Source organism: Fulmarus glacialis, unplaced genomic scaffold, assembly GCF_000690835.1.
Source record: "Fulmarus glacialis isolate BGI_N327 unplaced genomic scaffold, ASM69083v1 scaffold286, whole genome shotgun sequence".
Taxonomy (NCBI): Eukaryota; Metazoa; Chordata; class Aves; order Procellariiformes; family Procellariidae; genus Fulmarus; species Fulmarus glacialis.
Window position 1 is genome coordinate 142,881 of NW_009219845.1, and position 27,255 is coordinate 170,135.

At 38.5% G+C, this 27,255-nt stretch overlaps 1 protein-coding gene across 1 annotated transcript in view; it reads left to right on the top strand.

Moving 5' to 3' along the window:
- The window catches only part of STAG1 (stromal antigen 1), a 155,609-nt gene that overhangs the window by 117,667 nt on the left and 10,687 nt on the right, over positions 1-27,255 (top strand). Inside the window, exons 20-28 of the mRNA XM_009580516.1 lie at positions 1,559-1,646; positions 3,286-3,366; positions 11,776-11,868; positions 15,126-15,300; positions 17,652-17,791; positions 19,542-19,643; positions 21,210-21,358; positions 22,435-22,563; positions 26,960-27,165. Of these exons, the coding sequence (XP_009578811.1) occupies positions 1,559-1,646; positions 3,286-3,366; positions 11,776-11,868; positions 15,126-15,300; positions 17,652-17,791; positions 19,542-19,643; positions 21,210-21,358; positions 22,435-22,563; positions 26,960-27,165 (1,163 nt within the window). The remainder of the gene's footprint in view (positions 1-1,558; positions 1,647-3,285; positions 3,367-11,775; positions 11,869-15,125; positions 15,301-17,651; positions 17,792-19,541; positions 19,644-21,209; positions 21,359-22,434; positions 22,564-26,959; positions 27,166-27,255) is intronic.

Consider the following 27,255-nt stretch of genomic DNA (forward strand, 5'->3'; position numbering starts at 1 on the left):
GCGCTGTAATTAAGGAGGTACAACTCAGCCTTGCTAGCAACCCTGTGATTTGCTGAAGCAGCATCTCTGTGCTTAATATCACTAGTCAGAGGCAGTTCTCTGACAACGTATAATTTATCTATGAAACACTTTATCTTTATACTTTGAAGACCATCCAGAATCTAAGGCAGGGGGAGTATTTTTACATTTTTGTTTCCTTTTTTTAAAATTTTCCTATTGTTCTATTCATGGATTTGAATTAGAAGTCAAGATGCACCTTGGCTTAATGACACAACCTTAGAGTGCATACTTCACTTGCTCTCAGCACAAGGGCATTAATATTTATGTTTTCTGTGAAACTTTTATCAGTGAGGTTTTCCAGGGCTAACACACTCCAGACTGGGAAGTATTTCACAGTAGGGGTTTCAACAGGATCTAGGCATTCCCAGTCTTGAGTTCAACCTCTGTCCGTTTCAGAACTAGAGAATTATTCTTTCTGGCTGAGCATGGTAGTTAATTTTTTAAACAAAGTCAGGCAGCTGCAAAGCAGGGGAGATGAAAAGGGGTGGGGAAAGTGTGCATATCTTGGTGATCAAGGTGCTGGGATGAAAGGGAGCCAGATGCAAGAGACTGCTTTGTCTAATTTAGAATTGCCAATTCAGTCTGAGTGTCCCTTCTTCTAGGTGAGTATTTTAATCACCGAGTTGCTGATTATCCTGAGGTGGCTTGCTCTTTGATAAACATATTATAAATTGTTCCAAATTATCTCAGTTAAATTCCATTGCAGAAAAATGTCTTAAACCTATATTTTTTTGAGAGAGAGAATTTTTGTCTTTCAGGCAACCTGATGTTTTGTAATTTCTTCTGTATTTCTCAGTTCTGTATTAAAAAAGCTGTATCATAAGCTGTTGAGGTCTGTAAGGCTGTAGAATATATGTAGCTAATCGCATTTGTATTCCTCTCGCTGGTGAATCAGGTTGGTACACCTGAAATGTGAAACATGAATGCGGGGTGGCAACCACCGTCTCTGTCTCGTATACATATATATCATGCTGCCTTGCTTTAAAGATTTCAGGATATTTAACATCTAGTAATAATGTATATTATTTTTCTGCAAATGATACGGCAGAAAAATATGTAACTTTATTTTGCTTAAAGCCATTTTTCATTCAGTATATATTGCTAGTTTGGCCATCGTTTCTGCTGCAATGCCAGAGAAGTGCCTTCTGGAGTTCTGTCAATGTTTAGAACCAAAGAGGAAAGATGATTTAGAGGCAACACTAAGGAGCTTGTAGCTACACTTAAGTAACCTTTAAAGATGTACGGTATGCAGAGAGTTTATCTTCTCCCTACAAAAATCCCATGTAGTAAAACATTTTTCCTCAATTATCAGGAGGCCTAACTTCTGCTTTTAGCATGGTGTGAACTAATTGTGCAGCTGCTTTGTCAGCAGGCTGTATTGTCTCAGCTTTGCAAAAATACCAAACTGCTCACTGAGCTGCCAGGTCAACTATATTTTTGCTGTGATGTGGAGTTTTGAGGAACACAACTAATCCCTCTTTATTACCTCTCGTTCTAGTGCTCATGATCTCACAAAATGGGATCTGTTCAGTAACTGCTACAGATTACTAAGAACTGGAATTGAACATGGAGCTATGCCAGAACAGGTACAGTTAGCAACACCTGCATTGCATCATATGGGGATTCAAAGTTTTAAAGAGTCTAGTTATAGAGAAATTCAAAAGTTTAACGCACTAGACTTCAGTTATTTAGGAAAAACATGGAGTTTTGAATGAAATTTATATTGTAGTGAGGCACTGTCCAGGAGGTGGAAAATCTTGGATTCTGTGATTTTTGAGCTACCTGCCTCACCTTTCTCATCTGTAAAGTAACGAATAACTAATGTTCCTGGCTGTGAAAAGCAATGCATAAATCATGATGTTTACACTGAAACCCAACATTTGTAAACCTTGGCTGCAATTAGAATTACCACAAATGCTTATTATGCATGGAAGGTAAGATGGAAGCTTATGAAAACCAAGAAACAAGAAGAACATTTTGCAGGGATGCTGGCCAGCCTTTCCAGTGGAGTTCTTTTAGTGGACACATCTTGGACTTTGTTTCCTCCTAGTTTGGTTTTAGTCTTCTCATGGATGAGCACAGGGACCATTTCAGATTATCCCAGGATTCCAGTTTAAACTGCAGACTGCCTGCTCCGGTATTTCAGCACATTTTAAGCTATAATTTGATTTCAATTAGAAACCAGTTGTTAATTCTAGCCCAGCTTCATTTAGAAAAAAAAAAATCTCATTAAATTCTGTAAAATTATTTTCTAAAAAGGACCATATGGAGGATGCATTGCCACACGGCATGTGAAAGTCGTGGCTTTAAGCTGTGGGACCTTCTGCTCTCTCTGCAGTTGCTACTTAATGCTGGAATTGTGCTACCTGGAGGGATGGGGCCAGCAAATAAAAACTGTCCATGCAACCACCAGCCATCTTCAGTTTAGTTTCTGGATTTGACAGTGATATGGCTCCCCAAATACTTCTGTAGGACCTTAGGAAAAATGTTCTGAAATCTGAACTCAGTCCTCAGTATTTCTTCCCCCAGTCCACTAGAAGGAATTCGCTGAAAAGGAATGGTTTGGCCTTCAGTGATATCTTTCAAAAAAGTATTTTGTGAAGTGATTAGAGCTGTTATAAACTTGATTTATTCTGCACAGAACCACAAACTGTTGGAAGCATCTTCAAGCCAAAAAGATTTTGAAATTTTTAGCACCTAATATAGATTTGAAATTTTGCAAAGACACCATGGATGCTTTTATGGGCACCATAAATACGAGTCTAGTCTTCTCTATGAGAAAATTTGTATTTTCTCCCTTTTTTTTAGAAATTGGGCTACATGTTCATTTGACAATGGAACAAATTTCCAGACTGTTTTACTAGTGAAGTCAGATTGAGAGGTATTTAAACAGATGCTTTTGAACTGAGATATGTAGATGTTGGGTTGTACTTCTATCATGCTGTGACATCAGCTCATGCTGTACCCTAATGTACAGTTTTCTGTTCTGTTTCCCAGCATTTACACAGTATTTTTTTCACCTGTAGTAGGCTGGTTTCTTATTGCACCAAACTGACTAAGGAAAAACATAATATCCTTGAAAACAAAAAGTGCTACCTAAGTAGTAGGTACTACCTACTGCTCCTATTTCTTCTCCTCAAAATGCATTATAAATTTTACATACACTTGACTGATATGCTTGATATTTCCAATGTGCTGGGATTCTTTCTGTTCCCTCTGTTACAGATAGTTGTTCAGGCACTGCAGTGTTCCCATTACTCTATTCTCTGGCAGCTGGTGAAGATCACTGAAGGCTCCCCGTCCAAAGTAAGTAGACATTTGACCATACAGATTTTACTGAAGAAACACAACTTGCCTAAAAAGGCATTAGACCTAATTCTCTGTAACTCTACCCACTGTACAGTCATTTTATGTCATTGTGAAACAGATATAAAATGTTGGTGTTTTGATTTATTCGCTATTTCAAGATCTGTTTAACATCATGCATATGTCTAAATAAGCTATACAAACAACGGAAGCTTGCCTTTATCAGGATTTGATACTGGCTGATCTTTATATTTTTATTGTTGAAGATACTTAATGCACTTTGTTGTGAGTACAGCAGTTTACATGAATGGATAAGTAACGTTGACAATGCTTACCTAATAGTTGTAAGCAATACTGTTGATCTGTACACCACAGATAGCTTAATATTTAAGTGTATTTACCTTGCTTACCTTTTACTTACATCTTTTATGTTGCTAAACATAAATGTAAGGTTACTAGCAGTGACGATTACTAATAAAAAGTAAGTGCATGCAAGTGTAATGCAGTAAGGACAATGTTACACGTAACTTGTTTATTATACTTAGCTTTTCAAGGACCTTTCCTTAGCTCTTTTCTCAGTCAGAGGCCAGCATCCTGTCTTTTTATGGCTTTTTCAAAAGTAATACATCAAATTAAAATCGTATGACAACGGAAGTAGTAAATGTACTTTCCCATCAGCATCAAAAAGAAAAAGATGCTATACTAATAAAATAAACATTTTATGCACATAAAAATGATAAGAATACATTGTAAATTCTTTGACTTTTTTTGAATACTGACATATATTGACATTTAGAAATAGCTACTAGAAAAAAAGAATAATTGGTATTCTTTATTCTGGCTTTCGTTCCCATTTTCCCCTCTCAGCTTCTTTAGCTTCTTTCGCTTTAGCATGCTGGTAGTATATCATATTACATCTTGACTCCTTATCACTGAGAAAACTGAATACATCCCATTTGTTTTGAATGAACTCATAATCTCATCACAATAAAGCATCTGAAGTCGTCCCGGCTAGCAGCGTTGTTATCCTTAGGGAGAAACTTCACTTTGACAGAAGGAGCTAAGTAACTAAAAGTAAATCCAGGAGGCCATACACTGCTTCAACACTTAGGTCCATAAAACCAACACACCGAATCTCATTCTAATGCTTCCCTGGTAAGGAAAACTGGACTGCTGGTTACCTGTGTAGTGAGTGCCTTGGGTATGAGAAACCAAGCACTTAGAGCGGGTGCACTTAGAGCACCTGGTCGACTATCCAAGCCTGGATGCTGTCTTCAACACCTTTATTAGATTTTTCCCCGTCTGCTCTTGACTATTGTGTTTTGCTCGGTGTCTTACCCACTCCTGAAGGTGCCCAGCAACTCTGTCCTCCTGTGTGCTGGGCCCCTGGAGCAGCAGTGCCCAGTCTTGCCTTGCTCTGGGTGCCAGTGCTGAGACACAGAGCATTTGGCAAGATTCTCATCTCCCCTCACTGCATTTCTCCATTTTTTCAAACCAAATACAGTAAATTGCTGCAGTGTAACATCGACGGTGCAGAGTGATAGCTGTCAGCATTGCTGGAAAAAAGTTCCATGTTTTCTTGTGTCTAAATTACAGCAAAAGAAACGTAGTTACCATAAACTACAGCTAGCGAGTAACGTATACAGCATCTATCTGCATAGGACCTGGTCAGAGGCTTTGCATTTTGGTGTCAAAGTATTAATATGGACTGTTGTTTGCAATATTACCATGATGATCCAGTTAAACTGAAAGAGAAAAAGACCTTTATTTGTTTCAGTGACTGGGTTTTTCTTGCGGACAAGCTTAGTGCAATTGTATGTCTTTGCCTACTTTTTCAAAATAGGATACAATTGTATGAGACATTGTTTTATGAGATGAATGCAGAACAGCCTTGATCTTTCATGTATTTCTAATACTATTCTGATTCGTATTAGTCATACTGTAGTTCATAGGAATTGAAAGAACTATGAAAGCTCCACTGACCATTCAAAGTACAAGTCAATTCTGCTTCTGGAATCCCCAGTGAAAATCATAATTACTCTAACCTAGAGAGCTGTTATTAACTTACTGTTTGGGGTTTCACCCCACCCCCTACAAAAATAACGAGTTTTCTGCATGCTTAGTTCAAGAGGAGCACTGCATTAATGCCCTTCAGCTCTTCGTACCTGGCCAGCAACCTCAGCTATGCTCAGAACAGAAACGGTATAAAGAGAAATCCACAAACCTGATGTGGTCGTAACATTTTGTTCTGTGTGGTTTTCTTCTATCAGACTTCCCATTGTAGTTTGTCACTGTGAAAATAAATCTGATCTGCACTATATTTGTCGTTTAATCCATTAGGAGATCATTTTGCCCATGGTTGTTTTATAAGCCATGATTCAGGCTTATAAATTAGCAGACATTGAAGGGGATCACTTCTAAAGTATGATGTATGGGAAGATAAAGGCATTAACACGAGCATCTCAGAATGAAAAATAGTGTATTTCATAAGCATTTTTAAGTATTCAGGCTTTTACAGGAAGATTTCTGACACCGTATTTTAATGCGTAGGTCCATCCAGCTTTCTAGTGTTACTTTGCTGTAGCTGTAATGATCTAAAGACAGAGGGAGGCGATGGTTTGTAGGCTGAAGTGGTATCTTTAGTAGACCAATGGATATGGCTGTAAAAATTAGAGAGGCTTTTGGACATACAAGCCTTTCAGGTTTGAAATAAAAGCAGAAGATTACAAAGCAAAATACAAGCTGAGAACAATTGCTTGGTTTCTGTTTAGAGACAGATCAGGTAAACTGCCTCTGAAAGAAAAGGAAAAGGTCGTTGGTACCTATAGGGGGGTGGGAGCAGGGGAAGGCGAGGTGGTAAGACAGTTACTAGGAGGGAAGGAGAAGCTGGATAGTGGGGAAGAGAAGGAAGATGAAAGATGAAAAGGTTAATGAGGAGAAGGGAATTTATAATATGTCATAAAACTAATCCTGAGTCCTTGTTTTTCTGTGTCCAGTAGATTTATCAATTTTTGTTCCCAGGCTCGTGTTTAGAAGATGATTTTTTAGATTTCCCCTGAGCATCCAGCTGAGATGGAGGGATTGATTTGTAAGAAATGTTCATCTGCTGCCAGCTGGGTCATTTGTGTGAGTTCATGCTGGCAAATAGTAGCTGCTCCGTTTCACCTACTTAGTTACCATGTAGGCATTCAGCACACAGGATAAAGTGTATTAACATTTTGGAATTAAGTACAGGATTCAAGGGTGTTAATGTTTCTGTGGGAGGAAGTATTTAGTTTGGTAATAGTGGGCATATATTGGCAAGTTTTAAATTTCTTAATGTAAGGTATGTTCTGCATCCATTAGGTGTATGTTTTATTGCACAGTTTGCAGGCGGGATGGGTGGTTCTGGTAAGATTTCTTTCAAAGTGAGTTCTTCTTTGAGTAGAGCTCAAAATTGCTTAATAATTTTGTGTATTGGTTCTAGGGCAGAGTCATACATGACAACCAGGGGTATACAATTGGGAACGGAATCTTTTTGGAATGAAGTTATTCTTTATCTGGTGTTCAGATGGCTCTTCCAAAAATACAGCCTCTCTCCTAAGAGGATTGCCCTTGTTTGGAAACTGTCCTGGGCATTATGCCCAAGCCCAGGGCACATTTATTGCTTTCTGAGGAACACTTTATATTACAGCTGTAATGTTTTGGATTATGGCTGACTACAGGAGGCTAGGTGTGTCGGTCTACAGGCTTTATATGCATATCAGGGAAAAACTGTTTGACTCTTGTGGCTTAAATAATCAAATTAGAATCAAGTCAGCTCGTTGATTTATTAACAACCCATGATTGACTTGCAGTCAGTGCAACACATCTCCAGGATAAGTATCAGCTATACAGCAGGTAAACCAAAATACCAGACACTTTTATAATGCTAATGAATGCCTACAAATTTCAAACTACCCTTCTGTAACTGTTCACAAATTAGTCTAATCCCCTCCCCAAGACACACATGCAATTTAGAGTTACACCCCTATTCTCACAGGAAACGTGAGGTACGTTGCCCTTCTTTTGGGAGCATGAGATCCCCTGCTTACATGTGGGTGTGCTGGACACGTGGGTGCTCCAGCTTCACGTGTACCCACACCCACAAAGCACTCCACAGTCACATCCACACGCTTGAGGTGTTAGTTCCCGCGTGTTGCGCCCCATATTGACAGTCCTTCAGATGGGCGCAGGCTATTTACGGCTTCCAGCGGAGAGGATGTGCCACCGGTCACAGGGTTGGGGTGTGTGAGTTGGTTTGACTGCTGCTCTGTTCCACCACAAGATTCCTCTTCATGATTGCAATTTTTCATGCTGCTTTTATACTTCTCTTCTGAAAGGAAAAATTGATTACTAAAAGAAGGGTTGGAGCAGGTAAGGATGAAATATGTAAGCCTTGAAATATCCATAGTCTAATGCTCTGATCTTTGGTTGTCATCTTGTACGTGTTCAGAGGGGGTTGAGGCCATGACTGTGTGGGCTGTCGGTAAGCAGACTAGTGACAAGCAGCACAGTATTGGGGGGGAAGTGCACTACTGTGTAGTTTGTGGGAACAATCTGTTGTAGCCTAGAGAAAAACTGTTCTTCACGTGAAAAGGGGTTTCAAATGGTTTCAAAAGAAGCTGGTAATTTCTCAGCAAGAGTTCTCTTGTCTGTAGATCTTGGGGAGCAAGTACAGTCTTGAGGTAGGAGACTTGGGGATTATACAGTTGTTTCCATATAGATTTCTTCATGTATTCAATAAACCAGGTGCCTGGGACCATTAAACTGTGCACTGTACATGTATGTAATGAAAAGGAAATATTTGCAGAAGAACAGAGTCCAAAATCTTAGAACAGTAAAAAAAAAAAAAGCATGAATAGAGCATTCAGAGGCAAGACAAAGGCGAAACAGTTCTGAATGAGCAGCAGCCAGACTAGCCAAATGCATAGCTATTACAAAGTGATTAGTAGGCAGAGGAATTAGTAGAGGGGGTTTAAAGAGGGATTTAAAGAACAACATAGTGACTTGGTGACTTTTCATATTTATATGGGCACAATGAAAGAAAGCACAAAATGCTGAAGGGAAGAACAGAGTCACAAGGTGCAGAAGGTTGAATTGTGTTCCACAGTCGTGTTGAAAGCTAATGGCTCTTGAACATTGTAAAGTTTTTCGAAGACTTGGAGTTGCAAGGAGAAGGAAGTTAATACTGCAAATACTGCAAATTTAGAGGAAAGGCAATGGGAAAATAGGAAGAAAAGCACAGGGTCTGTTAGACGAACCTAGCAAAAGCACAGCATTTCTACATGGCCTCCATGGAAAAAACAAGCTTCAATTTAAAGCTAGAAAATAACTGAAGAATTTTAGATAACCATCTTGTGAACACAGTTGTTCAGTTACAGGTGGTGGCAAAGCCAATACAAGTCCTTGCTCTTAGTGGCTCATTCTTGTTCCTGCCATGGACTAGTTAAATTTGAAGATATTACACTGTACAGTTCAAGAAAGGGTTATTTTTATCCTGGGTCACTTTAGTGATCCAGTTCATTGTGCGACCCCATGGTTTTACCCTAGAACCAAGAGGACAGTAAAATTTTTTATACCAGTTTTTCTGCTGAAGCCAGCATATTAGGTAATCACACCTCAAGAGCCTTGGCTGTGTGCCTGAGAATGGTAAAAGACTTGAAAATCTAATTCATTTTTTTTTCTTCGCATTTTCTCTTTTAAAAAAAATTACCACTCTAGTAGTCTGGGGATTTCTCCAAATTTAGAAGAGTTCCAGATGGCTCTTGTTGCACTGTTCAGTGTGGCTTTCTTTTGCTGTCTGTAACTTTTCAAAATGAATCTTTGTCGTGCTATCAAGAGAGAGGATAATAAATAATGCGTACCGACGTGTTACTCATTCTTTGACAGAAAGAAAAAATGGAAGACACGCTCATTCACATTTTAAACTTTATATAGGATTTTTCATAGGTTTTAGTTTCTCTGTTGAATCATTAACATCTAAAGGGAAGATAATTGTGATAGAAAGTTAGAAGTTATTAAAGTGATTGTAATCCCAGTGTTTAAAGCTGTAAATCAGATTACTATGTAGCAGTGAACTGATAAGCCTGGCATCAGTCCTACATAAAATCTTGGACTGGCTGATAGAGAACACAGTCAGTACAAGGCTGAAGGGCAGAACGAACGTGGCCAACAGATAAGACTGGAAGGAACAAATAAATTTGTTCTTGACAAGATTGCATTTTTGATAAGGAAACCAGTTGAAATACCAGTTTCTGTAAGACATTAGTATCACATTGCATTTCAGGTGAATATGTGAATTTAATGCAATTCATATTCAATAGCTCAAAGCTACTAATCTGTTAGAAAAAAATTGTAAGTGGGAAATCATCACATAAGGAGATAGCTTCTGATGCATTGCAGGAGAGATCTGTTCTCTTCTAAAAACTGCTAATTTTTACCACTCATCAGGGAAGATAAAGCGGAGGTATTTAAAATGAGAGTGACATAGATCAATTGGTAAACAAAACACAATTAAAAAAAGAAAGAGGCATTTTAATGCTGCCAAATGGAAGGCTTGTATCTCGGAACAAGAAGGCTGATGAGTGGAAAGCTATGACTTAGAATAGGGCAGAGCTGTCTTACAGATCATGTAATGGCAGTGTAATGCGGTGGCACAAAGAGATTGGCTATATTATCAAAGAAAAATTTATTAGGAAGGTGAGGTAGCTCATAGACCTTCAGTGTCTCACTCTATTGAAAATTACACTCTATTGAAAATTGTAAGAGGTTCAGAGATTTAGGCACACTTGGGGTGCTTCGGCACACTTGCAGACCTGCCGTCTGTTGTGACCCAGTACAGGAAGAACATATGGACCACAAAAAGGCTTTTCAGTAAACAAAGAATAACAAGATCTTATGATAGGAAGCAGTAAGAAAAGCTAAAACTAGAAATGAAGACGCATGGACTGAACAGCCAGCATAATTAAAAATTGGAATTTTTAGCAAGGAAAATGTTGCATGTACACTACATAGATTCTTTAGATTTAGATTGGATGTTGTTCGGTAGGGCACGTTGTCTTCCATCTTCCATCTGGAAGCTGATAGAGGTATCACGGAGGAAAGTCTGCAGCAGCAGGAGGCCAGCAACCTCAGTGTGAATTAATGGCTGTTGTGATTCTTTCTTTACGTGAAACCAGTGATGGTGAAAACTGGGAAGGGAAAGATCTTTCAAGCAATGGTCCCAGGTGCATGTGAGAAATGCTGTCGTCTGCGGGGCCCTGGCAGAACTGCTGGTGGCACGGGAGGAGGTCTGAGGGCTGGGAGACACACGGTACGGCGGGCAGGAGCCTCTGTTTGTCTTACCTGAGCGATGCAGAGCAGCAGAATCCTTGAATCAGTGCTGACAAAGCTAGTCCTTTTCACAAAGCTTGAAGCTAACACAAAGTCCTGGTGACTTCTGGTTCTTGCTTTCTCCTTGATGTTTGGTTTATCACTTCTGTAAAACAGAGTAACTATTTAAGTATGTGCCAAGAAGCCATGTACGTCTTCCTTACGTTTCTTGGTTACGATAGAGGCAGTCCTAGCTTTTCACATAGGAGGGGTCTTCTTCTTCTGTAATTGATTTGCTGTTTCCATGTGGCTACTTGCTGTACTCTTATGATTATGCTCCAGTATCTTATGTTTTGTTTTGATTTGTTTTCACTAGGTTATTTTGTTATCCATAAAAAATAAGTATTCATCAGGGTACAGCATTAATTCCCCCAGGTCAAAGTATACAGCTTTGCTATTGAACCTGTCACTTCTGGTAGCCACATTTAAAATACACAGCAGTTGTCTCTGTATCAAGTTGATCAAGAACAGTCATTCATTTATCTTTTCCACCCACAAATCCTTCTTTTTCCAGATCAACAAACCTCCCTCCTTCTCCCATAACTCATTAACTCATCAGATTTCTGTGATTTGCTTTCACATTTCCCGTGTCTGCAGGCAGTCAGGATAATGTTTTTTTGAACTTGAGACATTCATTGGTGTTTTACTTTTTTGTTCATGTTGATTTATCTGAGTACAGAATTCTTTATAAACCACTAGCTAGGCTGACCTTGATGTATTAAACTTCTTGCTCCAAAATATTTATAATTTACATTCAATATAAAATACAGACAATTTAACTCAGGAATGTATTGGGTTTTTATTATTACTTATTACAGGGAAACAGGGGCATTCCTCTGAAAATTAATGACTTGTTTTACTCTGTGCTCTATGAATAGCATATTTTTTCACAGCCTTTTTTGTTTGGCTAGTTTATAGGAATGAATGTATGAAATTATCACCGTGTTTCTATTTTGCCTTTTCCTAGCAACTTTTTATTAATATTTATATATTATCCCTTTTTAATGTTTATTCTAGGAGGACTTGTTGGTATTGAGGAAAACTGTGAAATCCTTTCTGGCTGTCTGCCAGCAGTGTCTATCAAATGTCAACACTCCAGTCAAAGAACAGGTAAAGGAAATGTCTGTCACATGCTTTTTTTAAAAAAGTGTGAATATTAAACTGTAGTAAAACTCAAGACGACACTATATCAAACTTAAAGTAAAATCAGCTGTGCCTTCTGTCTGAATAAAAGTGAACAAGCACGCCGTAAGAAGAGCTGTATTAAAAGCACCTTCAAAGCACAGCTAATGTAAAATTAATTTTTATATACCTGGATGCTTAGGCTCATGTTCAGCTGTCATAACTTTAGGCATCTAACTCATTCACCTAAAATAAAAGCCTATTCCTTTAGACACCTACTGTATTAACAGATGGAAATAGGCACTTCTAGAGGGTGTTTGAGACATCAAATGGGCTGAATCTTTCTCTGTATATTTCTGGATTTGCTCCCCCTGTTACTGACTAATAGGGAGTCTAGAGTGACTGCTTTCCTGCCAAAGGCAAATGCCTGAAGCCTTGGTGATATTTCATTATTTCGTTATTCTAATAACTCAGTTAAATGTAGTGGTGAATACTAATTATTGTGTCTCTTTCCCATTGTGGCTAAAGGGAGAAAATTGAGGCTTCTAGCAGTACAGGTCGTACTACTGCATATTTTCTAGCAGAAAAAAAAGTTAATTCATTTTACAAAAATACTCTGAATAACACTAAGTGTCCTCTCACGTTATGCAAAAATCATCAAAAACAGTTATGTCACCTTGAGAAATCAGAGTAAAATATCTATTTAAACAGTGTCTTCATTATAGAAATACAAAGATCTGGAGGGGTTTTTCGATTCTCATCAATATAACCATTATAGCTTAGGTTGCTGTGCTTCCCTGCTTGGTAGGCTGAAATTGCATTTCTATCAGACCTCCCAGGATTTTGCAAAGGCTCTAACTAACTGGCCTGTGGTTTTTGCCTGTGTTTTTTAAAGATAATACTTCTTAAAAGACAGTTTTATTTTTTTGAAAGATAGCTCTGCTTGGCATTTACACTGTGTTCTGCAAGTTGATAAATATAAACATTAAAGGCTCGGAGATGTCGCTAGTTTATGTATTTTTAAAAGACTCTGATGTGTCATTGTCTTCCAGCAGATTTAACTTCAGTAATTGTTTTTTAATATTCTGAGTAGTTACTCTTGGCATATTTTATTAATATTATATAATGTGAAAATATCATCTAGCTTCATGAAAATACCAACCATTCTAGCTTAAGCTAGCACTAATGTCTTTTCTGCATCAACAAATGGTAAACGATCCTTACCATTACTGCAATGTTTTTGTTCTTGATATATATTAACATGTTTTTATTCTCTTAGTATTAATGGCCACAATTGTTTTTTCCTTGGTAATTTAAACTTTTCTTAGCAGCTCCTTTGCCGTTCACAATTCTGTGGAAGCTTTTAAACCTCAGCTAGACAAAGCCGTGACCAACCAGACCTAGAGACAGCAAGGGTCCCAATCAGAGCAGGTCGGACTAGAGACTCCAGAGGTCCCTTCCAACCAACAGTTCTACGATCTTTTTAATTTTCTTCCTTAAAAAGTATATTTCTGCAAGTGCAGGACTGCTTCTTCATCCTTTTGTTTTACTGGATTTTTTTGAGAATTCTGTGTAAATCATATTGTCTCCCTACCATATTTGATTCTTAATCTATACATTCTTTCCCGAGAAGATCAATGCACATATCAAAGGAAGGAAAAACATACTAAGTGTTTATAGAACCAGGACTCAAACATTTCAAATTTTCCTAGACTATTTGAGTGAGATAAATCTCCTGTGACTAGACATATCTACAATATATAGACATCTGTATCTGAGTCCATTGCTGTTGGACTATTGGACAGAAATAAACACTGTCAGTGCATTATTCATATGCTTTTTTTTAGAGGTCTACATTAGGATGAGCTTAAATTCTAGTGAGTATCAAAAGAGTTTAGAGCAGCTGAGATCATCACTGAAATGAATCACAACTTTTTGGATCCAGTGGAGAAAAATCCCAAATACTGGCATCTGTCTCCAAAGTCTAAGTAGAACACAGTTTACAATGATTTGCATTTTGTTCTTGCCTAAGTATAGCTCATTCAGATTTTATAACATAATCCAAGAAGTAAGTGAGCTGCTATGACGTTCAGCATTCACAAAGATTTCATTTTGGAGGTTTGTAAAGCAGGTTGCTCTCACTCACTACTTTTCCTTAGGCTCGGTTCAAAAATATGTTTAAAACCACATTTGACTATCTTTCTGTTCAGCTGTTTCTAGAGGGGGAATATAGGGCTGAATCAAAGCCTATATTGGATTCACAGTCAGAGCTATTCTGCAATCTCTCTTCAGTTGGAAATGCCTTTGGCCGACCACCTACCTGGGAACGGTGGTTGACACTGCCCTGAGCGAGACGCCTGCAGGCTTCTGGGGGAAGAGACAGCACATCCAGCATAGATCTTCTAGGAGTCTTTTTACACATTCGTGCTTTGAACCTTCCTTTCTTTCTCAGTTTTCAGAACCTGAGGTTAAAGATAGAGAAACTAAGATGATTAAAAAGTACTTTCTGAAAGGTGCTCAGGTGTTAAACGTAATGCAAATGAATACAGCTGGCTGTGACACTCCGACATAAGCCGTTGGGGAAAAGAGTGGTGTTCTCGTGCATGAGAGTATAGAGATAAGCCCTTGAAAGAAATGAAGTTATTAATAGCTGCCTTCTTTCTCTGTTCTCATAGTAATGAGCATAAATCGTTGAAAATTCTGCCCTGGTTGGCTTTTATCTAGATTTGAAAGCTCTGCAGAATTACTTGATTCTTTTTGCAGAGAATTGTTGATGAAATCCCGCAAGGATTTCTTTGTTTACAGCTGCTTCTCTGTATTTTTGGGATCTGACAGTGACTCAGCTTGGCTTTTCCCTCATAATGTTATTCATTTTTTTGCTTGTTTAGCTTTTCTAACTGTTTATCAAAAGAGGTATTTATTCTTTACTACAAATTTGGCTACAGTCCTTGGATAAGAGGTAGATTTAGAGTTCTTTTCATAGAGAAGAAATGGAAGTTTAATATGGATCATCCTGGACATGGAAGAGGTAGTAAACACAGTTCCTTACACAGAAATCAAAGGCATAACATTTTAAAGTTAGGGGAAACCCTCATGAATGCTTTTCACAGCGCACGAACAACTACAGCTGAGTACAGTTAAAGGACATTTAATAATAGCAGGGGATATTTGGAAATTAGATAAATGGTATTTTATTTTTTACTTACTTATGCTTCTTACTGCATTCATTCTCTTTTGCCTTTCAGGCTTTCATGCTGCTCTGTGACCTCTTGATGATTTTTAGTCATCAGCTGATGACTGGAGGTCGAGAAGGTCTTCAACCTTTGGTGTTTAATCCAGATTCAGGCCTCCAGTCAGAACTTCTCAGTTTCGTGATGGACCATGTCTTTATTGACCAAGATGATGAAAACCAGAGCATGGGTATGTTTAGCTTTCATGTTTTCTACTTAGCTTTTTTTCATAACAGACACAGAAGAAAGAAGACGACAGAATTTTCAGATCAGTTTGCTCAAATGTTTTCAGAATTACTCCTTTATTTTTGGGAGGTGCGAATATGAAATATTCAATATTCAGTACTACTTGTGTTAAAGAAGAATAAGTACTTATGTTTAACTTCGTAAAAAGAGATGTTTTCAGAAAACATGGGAGTGGCCTCTAACTACATGCCATAAATCTGGACAAAATTATTCTTCCTTTACTGATCTGTATTTTTCTTAATATTTATTTCCAAAACAGTATAGTCTTAGTTCAGCAGCAGAATTCATTTAATATGGCTTCAAGGGAGGAAGTACGATGGAGCAGAGAAATCCTTTAGAGTTACTAAATAGAGTTATAGGATCCTGAACGCAAACCTTACCAGCAAAGCTCTGGGCAAGGAAGGCCTTAAGAAACTCCGTTGTTACTAAATAAACTTCTGCTCCTTCCCCAAAATAATCAAATCAAGCTCAGGACATCATTGATTTGGTTGGAGACTAGGAAAGTACTTGGGAAGGTATCGTGTATGCTTGCTTGCTTGCTTCCTTGCTCTTTCCTATGTGCGTGGCCACGCTTTGAGAGGCTGCAGTTTGAGGTGACCCCATCTCTACCTCCTTACAGGGATGACTTGAAATTTTTGGTTTTCAGTCAGGGAGAGGCAGATTTGTCAATTAGGTCTGGTTTTAAATAACTTGTGTTGTAAATGCCTAAATGCAAGTACAGAGGTACCCAATTTCTGAATCCTAAATAGCTTTGGACAAGAGATGGATTCCCAGATAGTCAAACTATGTGAAAGAGCTGCTGAGTGCAAACTGCAGTGCTCTTTCTGGCGCATTTTCTGAATTTCCGCTGTACTCGGTTACTTGTGTGTTAGCTTGACACATGGTTGCTATTTTAGATCTTTTAAGTGGCAATATAGAGAACTATGGTCTCAGAGAATGTTTTCTTGCTCTAAAGGTGCTTTCAGTCTTCTAGTTCCCTAGCTCCTCAGTAGCTAGCATCTTTCTTTGTTGAGCATCTCTTTAAGGATTCCTGGGAAGAATACATTTTGAAATACACCTTCACCAAAAATCTATGTGTCGTTAATGATACTTTGTGAGTTCAATGTTCAGAATAATACATCAAGGATAGATTTTAGGAGGACAGTGTCTAATTTTTTTTGCTCTTTAGCAAAATTGCTGTTCTTTAACATCCTGTGATTGGACTGGGAAGATAGCAAAAAGATGGATGAAGATCTTTGTATGTAATCTCCATTCCCTAATGCTGCTCTAACTCCATCAAGTCAGTCTGACCATTTATAACTTTTGGTATTCAGAACACATCAGTAATGATAAAAAGAAATTAAGAAAAGCGGGGGGGGAGGGGAGTGTGCTAATGGGCTTCAATTCTGTGGGTTAAAGCATCTCAGGATTAAAACGTGCATGCATATTCACGGTCAACTCCACTGCTCGTAAGAGATTTCCTGTGATCAAATACGTGACTTAAGTACTGTGGCTCTGTGGGGATTCTAGTAAGAGTGCAGCAAGTGAGTCGCAGTTGACACTATGTCCCTCCTCCGGCCTGCACAGGTCTGTACTTCTTCAAACTGGTTGGAAGATTCTCTCCAGGAATAAGCTCTTCTAAATACCACAGAATATTTACTTTTATCACAACTGTTAGAGCTGATTTCATTTTCTTATACAAATTGTGGAATACGCTTTTATTAATGATATTATATTTCACATTTTGTGTGTATAGTTTCATTTTCATTCACAGAGTGGAGTCTGACATGGGGACTTAATACTTACAACATTGCCATTCCATGTTAATGTTTCTTACAACTGATTTTCACTTCCTGTTGTTATTGATGCTCTAGAGCCAGCGATTGCATATCTGAAAATCCAAGGCATGCAGTAGAAGTATTGCTGCTTCTAATTTTCCTCATGTGAGATATTTATAGCTTAGTCATGTTAAAGAAGCATCTCCAAATGTTTCAGAAGTTAGGCAAAAAGCATTCAACAAGTCTTCACTGTGGCTTTGCCCAGGGTAAAGAAAATAAGCGATTCGTTCCATGTGGATTATGTAGACCTATTCAGGACTACAGCATCCTTGGTCAATGGTGTGTCATATTCCTGAACTTTCCTAAAGGTCCTAACATAGGCAGGACTCAAGAATTATCACCTTTCATTTTAGCTTCTCCTGCAACAATCCTTGCTTCATTTTAAAGAATTGATTTTTGCTAGAAGCTACTCTTCGATAATGTTGCTTTATAACATAGCAGTTACTTATAAACATTTTATTGTTGTTGATGCTTTCAGAGGGAGATGAAGAAGATGAAGCTAACAAAATAGAAGCTTTACATAAGAGAAGAAACCTTTTGGCTGCCTTTAGCAAGCTGATAATTTATGACATTGTGGACATGCATGCAGCAGCAGATATCTTCAAACACTATATGAAGGTACGGCTCTGTGTATTCTCATCTTCCTAATGGAACACAGATGGTAGTGTCAGGGGCCCTATTCCTCTCCCTTCCAGTGCAGTAGTTGAAGGTTGAACACTTTCGAAAGCTTTTCCAGCCTTATTTGATTTCTTGTAATAGTTTTTCCTTTCTAAATTACACCTGCCACTGAGAAGCAGTAAGCTCTGAACTTCCTCTCCTATGTATATTTCCAGAGAGGCTCCTCTCTACAGAGAATTTCTTATCCTGCTCCTCAAATTCATCCCTAGAATCTACAATAAGTTACCTGTTAATGTCATATTTGACTGGGAGTCTCCCAATCTTGGCGCTTGCCATAAGGAAGCAGCTTTTTTTGTGAGAAAAGATTGTTTTAAACAGGAAAGCAGTAAAAAAAAAAAGCTCCGTATGATACCGCTGTAAGTAGGTATGCACTAACTGAATGTCTTACAAACTTACGCTGCTTCCACACAGCATTTAGGCCCAATGAAATTCAGGAAGACTTGCTGCTCAGCAACCACTGCACCCTGTACTTGCCAGTTGACCTGCCAGAAGACAGGCACGTTAGCAGTCTTGACACTGCCAAGCAACACAAAGCCCCTCAGGTTGTACCAGGTTGCCGGGTATACCTCACCTGTCTCTCTGTAAGGCGTTAGTCATCACAGAGATGACAGTCAAGGAGGAAAACCCGGAGAGGGGAGCAGGTCCTTTGCTACAGGTAGTGTTTGAGATGTTGATGTGAAATATAAAGGATTTAACTTTAAATCCTCCTTCCCCTGTTCATTAGGAGCACGCAGTACAATAAAATCCCCAGCGCACACTCTAGCCATCAGCCAGGTCATTGCTCAGGGTTAGCCTTGCTTAGGGATTTTTTTCCAAAGGAGGAGTCTCAAACTGAAGCTGTCACAATCCAGGTTAGTTTCCTCCCTGCTTCTCTTGGTTGGTCTTCTCCTCTCCCCACACCCCTCCTTCTCTTGAAATTGGGGGAGGGTGAGAGAAATTGAATTTAAATTGGAATACAAACTGGAAGATCTTTGTACCAAAGAAGGCAGGAGCAATATTTAAGAGGGAATGAAAATAAGTGGTTGCAAATGCAGAAATATTCATCAGGCTGAAAGAATACTGGTTGGAGAAAAAAAATTTATATTCTCAGCCTGGAAGTTTTAATGATTATACAGGCTTTTCTACCCAAATGGTCAGTACCATAGGCTCTGGTTTTCAGCAACTCTTCTTCTAACATAAAAGAAGATCAGCACTTCATACTGACTGATTCCTTACTCAGCTTTCTGGCTTCAGGGAATTCCCTTCTTGGCCATCTGACTCACCTTGCACTGTATATGGAGCTTCACACCTGTGTGCTAGTGCCTGTTCACACCTACTTGTTGAAGGGTGTGTTGGTTCAATGTAATGTTGTTTCTAAGAATTTGCAGCCATGGGTCACTTTCATCAAATATTTAGTTTGGGGTAAGAAATACTCTTTTGTTTGTTTTTCAACATACTTGTTACAAAAGATAATAACAGAAGTTACTTATCTCATCACTGGGTGCAGGCTACCAATCAGTTTAAATTTTGATATTGAACCATTGCCTCCCACTCACACAAAAAGTCTGGATTTGAGACTAGGTTTTTTGGCAACTGCTGCCTTTTCACAACAAGAATTACAACTAGTCTTTCTATCAGGAAAACTGTAAGAAATTGTATAAGAGGTTCAATTTAAAGATTTAAAGAGGGTTTTTTCCACGTTTTTTCCTAGTACTACAATGACTATGGAGATATCATTAAGGAAACCCTGAGCAAAACAAGGCAAATTGATAAAATCCAGTGTGCAAAGACACTCATTCTCAGTTTGCAACAGGTAAGAATATTGATTTTTGTTAGAAATGCCTCACTGCAAAAAATACTGGACAGGATTTTCTCTGGTGCACTTTACGATGAAGGGAAAATACTACAGTTCTGTTAAGAGACGGAATGCTCCTCAGTTCAGGCTGTCACCGTTCATTTGTCTCTGTAATCTCTGGCTCCTTAAGCCCACACTGGCAAAGTTTTGGTCAGATTAAAATGGAAGAAAGGGAGAGAAGAGCTTTGAAGGCAACTTGGTCCAAGCTGATTCATAACATTTGTTTACTGGTACCTAGTGAACAAGAAGAATTAGGATGACTTTTTCTTCTTATAATTAGCTGAAGTAATGCATCTTCTTTACATTTTGTCTAAATACTGATTGATTTTTTCAAACTTCAAGCTAATTAGTTTAAGTCTTCCAATATTGTTAAACATGTTTTTTTCTCTGAAAAATTTGCTTTGTATCAGCCATAAATTACTGGCTTGACGATGAAATCCATCCTTGTTCTGCCAACAGCACGAAGTGTGTGCTTCACTAAACACCATCTAGGCCCTTGAACTACCAGCTATATCCATTACATAGAGAAATTACCTCTATAAATTAAATGTTTTCAAATCAGCTGGGCCTCCCAAAATTCATTCCAGAGCACTAAGGGATTTCCTGTGGCAATCTGGAAGCTGAGAGATATCTGTGAAAACTTGAGAAAAACAGATGTACCTCCAGAAGAATCAGCGAGTGTCAAAGTAGCTCCTGTCTTTAAAACTTGGAGAGAGGAAGAAGCCAGGTGCTATAGATCAGTCAGCCTAATATCATTTCATGAAAAAAAAAAAAATTAGGCAAGCTATTTGCAAGTGCTTAAGTGATAGGTAACAGCCAGTATGAATTTGTCAAGGAGAAATCATGTCAGATTGAGCTGCTTTCATTAATTATATGGTAACAGAGCTTGTGGATATCAGAGAGACAGTAGATTTAATGCAACTTGATTTAATATTGTCACTGACACTGTCTCCCTTGATATTCTCATTAGCAAGTTAGAAAAATGTGGTCTAAATGGCAATACCAGAAGAAGATACAGAACTGATTGGAAAACTACTGAGTAGTTCATTATTGTACTGAAAGGGCATTATCAAGCAGGCTTTGAAGGCGTTTACCCAGTAATGCTGTTCAAATATTCATTAAGTCTTAAATGATGGAATAGCAATTTTGCTTCCTAAATTCAAAGATGATGTTGATCTGATGGGTGATGTAGGTATTTTAGAAAACAGCATAAGAATGCAGAACCATCCTGATGAGTTGGGAGAATAATAGATGCAATTCAATGAAGGTAAGTGCAAAATTCTGTTTAAGAGTTATCGTCTGCACAAGTACAAGATGGGGGACAACTGGCAAACAGCAGTTACACAGAAGAAAGTCTGGGAACTGAAGTGGATTAGAAGTTGAATATAAGAGAACTCTGTTACATCTCTGTGAAAAAAGTCATTGTAATGTCCACTCCTAGCCATAACTGCTTAAGAACAAAAGTCTTTCTCAATAGAAGTGTTTTCTAGCTCACAGATTTTAACAGCTGAATTCTTTCTTTAGCTGTTTAATGAGCTTGTTCAGGAGCAAGGTCCCAATTTGGACAGGACATCTGCCCATGTTAGTGGAATTAAGGAACTGGCCCGTCGGTTCGCCCTCACTTTTGGCTTGGATCAGATCAAGACAAGAGAGGCTGTGGCCACACTACACAAGTGAGTGGTGGTAAATAAACTAGATTTTTATATTACTTCAGATTAAAACTTTTGCTCAGCATATCTTTTCTAAAGGCACGTAATCTTAACAGGTCCTGGAATAATGATATATTTTTTTCTAGTTTATGTAGAAAAATGGTGGGGTGGTCTACATGTATGTATGTAAGAAAGAAGAAAGACTAGCTGCTACCTAATTATTTGTTGGAATTTATTGGAATGGCCATGTTTTATCTATCTCAGGTAAAGCCACTGGTATTATACATATTTGCGTGGACTGTATCTAACAACTGTAGATAGTTCTTCGTACCACACCACTGTGGAATCTGTAGGCACCAAGGGCTTTTATAAAAAGATATTCCAAAAATATTTTGGAAATCATCTTTTTTTTTTGAAGTGGATTGAAGCTTTTTATGTAACTGCTGCGTAGGAAAGTGTAGAAAGGTGCTGCTGAATTTAAATTATGACTTTCCCATGGCATAAAAAGGTTAAGATATTAAATGCTCTCTCAGAGACTAAGTCATTAAGACTAAGATTAGCAAAGCACGATCAAAATGCTACCAGACACTTTCCTGTGCCAAGCAAAAGAGAAGTCAAGACATGCATTGGATAATGTGAAAGTAAATCATTTTCTTTAGTCTCAAATGATAAAGCAAAGATAAGGCAGAGATGCATGTATCCATGCACTGGTAAGTAAATTCTCTTCTCAGACTGTTGATGCAAAAGCCTGTATCTTATTATATCTTACATATTATTCTTATTGCAAGCTTCCGCTTCATGCAGAAACAAGAAAGAGCCAACTGGCTATTCCTGCTAAGGCGGTAGCTTTCAGCTCGCGCCAAGTTTCTTAGATTGTGGTAAATTCCTTCTTACCATGTGTCTGGCAATATGTTGTCTTTGAGATTGAATCCTCACAAATTTGATTCCCCTTTGTCCAAAAGCAGCTGTTTGCTAGTTAGGGAAAAAAAATTATGATGAGATATAAAGATACCAAGAATTTAATCACAGTTCAGATTTTGGGCAACATTTTTTAAATTTTGTTACAAATGTCTGAAAATTTTGGTATTTCTTTACTGCAGAGATGGCATAGAGTTTGCCTTCAAATATCAGAATCAAAAAGGACAAGACTATCCACCTCCTAACCTTGCTTTCCTTGAAGTGCTTAGTGAATTTTCTTCTAAACTCTTGCGACAGGACAAAAAGACTGTGTAAGTAATGCTCCATTTTCTTTTTTGTGGGTTTTGCTGGGCTCTGTTAATCACTGTAGGGTGTGTTTAAGCTCTGCTTTGAGGTTTTCAGAATCTAATGGGGGCTATAGGACGTCCCAGTGAGACACTTCACATACATAGTTATTCATTGTTTTATATTTTAAAGTAATAAAAATAAATGAGAAAAGGACAATCAGATCCACTGATGAAGTGAGCTTGAGACCTCACAAAACAATGTTCCTTAAAATTTCCCATAGGGCACTGAAAATAAAAATCTTTTTTTCAGGCCAGAAGAAAAAAGAAAGGAAATGTTAGCAAGTGCAGGAAATTTACAGGCCTGTAAATGCTGCAGTAACATCTGTTTCTGTTAGATATTTACATAAAATGTAAACATATATTTGTTGTTTATTTTAATGTATTGAGTTAAACTGGGAAATAAAGGTTTGCCAAAGCTTCCATTACTGGCACAATAGGATAGAGAAAGAGGCTGAGAGAGGACACTGTTGTTGGTTAGGACAGAGCAGGGTGGTAGAGACTTGGCAGGCTAAAACAAGCAGCCTGAATTTGATATGGTGGGTAATTACTGCAGATTAAATACTGGAAATAAAATAAAACAGAGGTATTGTTGATAAGATCTGTTTAAAGAGCAAGAGATACTGTTTTATGAGCAACATTTGAACAGACTGTCAAGAGGGGCTGCGGATATCAACGGAATTGGCAAAGAGAAAACTGCGTTATTAAGAGCAAGTTCATAGTAAAGACATGTCAGCATCACTGCGGAGATAACGCTCCACATTTCTAATACGTTATGTAGCAAATATCCTGGATTTGGCCACAGCGCAGAAGTAGTAAGGGAAAAAGGAAGAGGACTGCAGTCAAAAATCAGCCAAGCACTACGTGCCCAGTGTAGAACTGAATTCTTTGAATAACTTTATGACCATTTAAAAAATGCAATTGCCAGATCTTCTGATTTATAGTTAGAGATGTCTTTCCAGTCCGTTTTCTGACCAGAATGAGTATGTCATATATCTCTACTATAACTACCTCAACTGACTCTTTCTGCCAAACTTTTCTGTAGTTTTTCTATGAAGACATTTGTTTTAAAGGACTTTTCTATTAGGGCTAACAACTATGCATATTATAGCTTTATCTGTGTTATAAGAAATGCATCTTGGTTAACTTTCTATGATTTTTAACATATACACGCTTGAACCAATTTAATTTTTTTATTGTATCAATAATTTGTCAATTCAGCAAATACAGTAGGAGAAATAGTTAAATGAGCTTGAGAATTAGATGATCCGGTTGGGCTAGCTTGGCACTCAATTTTTGAAACTGCTCTTCATTGTTACATCCTTGAATCTTGTCAATCTCTGTCCTGTTCTTCAGGACAGGACTTAAGGATAATAGGATTTTATGACTGTCTTCCTAGCTGAACCGTAGGCTCTCCTGCATCTGTTAGTTTAAGTGCCATTAGCCTGATGCCTCCTTAATGTAGTGAAGCTTACCCTTCCTGTACAGTCATCATCCCTTCCACAAGTTTCTCCAGTGTCTAAAATTTAAAGCTACATCATTCTGTACAGTTTACGTGACAGCTTAATTTGACCTGATCCTTTGCATGAGGTTCAGTACTTCAAGAGATCTTGTTCCTTCGCCTTCTGTGTTGCCAATTAAAATTTTTTCTCGAGGGTTCTCCCACTCATTGGTGCCCACGTACACAACCACTGGCTTCTTGCGCAGGACTGTAAAGAATGCTGTGGTGGAATCCATTTCTCCTGATTTTATCTGTCTTTATTGTAGTTATCTGTATCTGAGCTGTTTACTTTAGATGAATTTGAAGATCAGTGAAAAGACATCGGTCCTTTAGGGCATGATTTATCTGATCTGTGCTAAATTACTGCTTTAAGACGAGTTCAGACATGCCCTAGATTCCATTGGCTGTGGTGACTATGAAAAGAGTCAGGATAACTTGCTTATATGTAAAGATTTCTTTTGGAGATATCTACATTCCTTCTCTTGAGAGATCTGTCGTCTTTGCGCCCATCAGGCAATGGCTGCATTGCCCGTAGTGCTTCGCTGACATTACATGCTCGGCTCTACTCTGGATAGTTGATTTGCCCTTCGCTGTAGCATGACTCCTCCAATCCACAGGGACCTCTCCCCCTCCCTCCAAAGGGGTTGCCTGTCAACAGGAAGGTACGTGACCACCATCTGGTGGAGAAGTCCTGTGTGCAGGATCATTTACCTCCCTTCCTGGCTTGATCTCCTCCTGCCAAGTGACTGTCCCTAAACTCAGCGATGGGCTGTTGGTCTGGAGGCAAAAGTGTTCTAGAATAACCCTGAAAGTCTCATGAGCACATATCTGCCTCTCTGCCAGAAGTCCTCCAGCTTGGCTTCCCAACCCCCCAAAATGAATTATCTACTTTGTATGTCTGCGTATGTCACCTGCCCTTGGTGCAAAACACCATTCCTGGCACAGTTCAGCAAGCACTGCTCTTTTGCAGGGCTCCTATTTCCTTTCTGCTTTACTGCTGGCTTTTTTATTTGGAGGAGAAAAGGGAGATGTTTCCAGTTTGGGAATGGGGCAGCAACATTGGTTTAATTTAGTTTTCCTATCCTATTTATTTATTCAGCATCTTGTTTTATGAGTAACCTCCAGAGTCAGTGATAGCCATTTATGGATTTTCTCAAATCTATGGATTTAATATAAACTATACGTTTAAGGTGCCAGGCTCTTACACTTAGCAGAAAAAGATTTATACTAGCGCAATTACAAACACACAAGGCAGATACAGGCAGGGAAATCCTGAGGAATTCATCTGACACAGTATAGAGGTGAATTGCCCTCTGGAGGCATTTATTTCCATTTATTTCTCTCAAATAGAGAGTGTTAGCTTAGACTAGACAACTGACTATTGGGTGTTTGAAGTCAGATGAGACGCAGCCTCAGCGTGGTGTTCTTACTTCGAGAAATTCAGAGTTTCTATCCTCGTTGAAGCTGGCAAGAACTGCCAGTATGAAGCTCCTCTAAAATGCTGAGCAGAAGTTGTCTGAAGTTTGGCATCTAATCAGTAAAGAACCCCCAAGCGGTGTAGTTTTTCCTTCTTCACAATTTGGGCATATCCTGTGCACTCTAGTTTTATAAATATAAATTGGATGCAGGAAAAGTTCGTACTTTCCAAGACTATTCCGCAGATCTGAAGTCATGAAGCACTCAAGTGTTGTACTGTTTGGTACTGTAAAAGAGAGAGAGAATAAGCCAAGAATTTCCCATTCGGTGCAAGATTTGGATGTTATTCAGTATACACATGAAAAGGGGAAGGAAGAAGCAGTCACAATATTGAATAAAACAGTACACAGAAAAACTACTGTTTCTTGAGCAAGGTCATTCTATTCACTGGATCAAAACAAAATCCCATTAAAAATTGGATGTGATTGTTACCCAAGCGTATACAGCGTGGCTCCTTGTCCTATTCTGATACCTAGGCTGCATAAGAAGTTTGCGCCTGCCATGAGCTAACAGAGGAAAAGGGAGATTGAGAGTTCATTTCCATGCAGAATTTTTGGGTTTGGCTCCCACCGATGACAACCTGGCAATGTGGTATTAAATGAAATCATGATCGAAGGGTGCACCCCAATGTATTTGCAGGAAGGGTGGAGGTAATGTTGAAAAATCCTGAGGTCTCTTGCCTAAATCCTGAATGCTTGGTTCTGCAGCTTGAAATTCATTAGAATCACTTTTGTGTGGATCTGCATATTCATTTTAAGGACTACTTCTAATACCATAATTAAATAATCGATGGAAGAAGAAAACAACTCAAATGCCCTCCAGAGCATATACAGGAGGGAGGTTGTTTGGTTCCTCCCGTAAGTTAACAAGTGTGCATTGGACTTCTCCATGGCAGTAGAACAGAGCTTCCATTTTTTTATTGAAAAATAACTGCTTGCATTTGAGGAAACCATTTTTCTTGTTCCAAGATGCAAAAGGATATCCTACACCCTCACAGTAGTGGTTCTAATTCAGTCTGTCTGTTGACACAGTAGCAATACGTAGAAGTGGCTTCCTTGCTATGCAAAACAGAAAAGGAATTCAAGTAGGGTGTGCTGTGAATGATCGCAGACAAATGTGGGAGGAAGATGTTGGGGAGAGAATGTTTTGTATTGTTTATCTGTGAGTAACCTGTGCATGAATAACTATGTTACTTTGTTTTGAGGGAATGACATGTATGCTTAATCAGTCAGAGATACAATGCCCTATCAGCTCGTGTTATTAAATTAAAATAAGGAAACACCACGTGGGATTTGTGTTAAGCTCTCAACAATGTGAAGAGGGCTTGCAGATTAATTAGAGGAAACAATGTGCTGCACCTCCGTACTCACTGTCTTGTCTTTTCAGTCACTCCTACTTAGAGAAGTTTCTGACAGAACAGATGATGGAAAGAAGAGAAGATGTATGGCTTCCACTCATTTCCTACAGAAACTCACTAGTTACGGGTGGCGAAGATGACAGAATGTCCGTTAACAGTGGAAGCAGCAGCAGCAAAGCCTCTTCAGTGAGGAATAAGAAAGGACGACCACCGCTCCACAAAAAGAGAGTAGAAGGTTTGTATGGTTTTAGGTTGCCTGGTAGAAACGTTTCTCATTTTGTACATACATTACAGCCTTCCTTCTTAGGAGCCCTTATGGTTTATC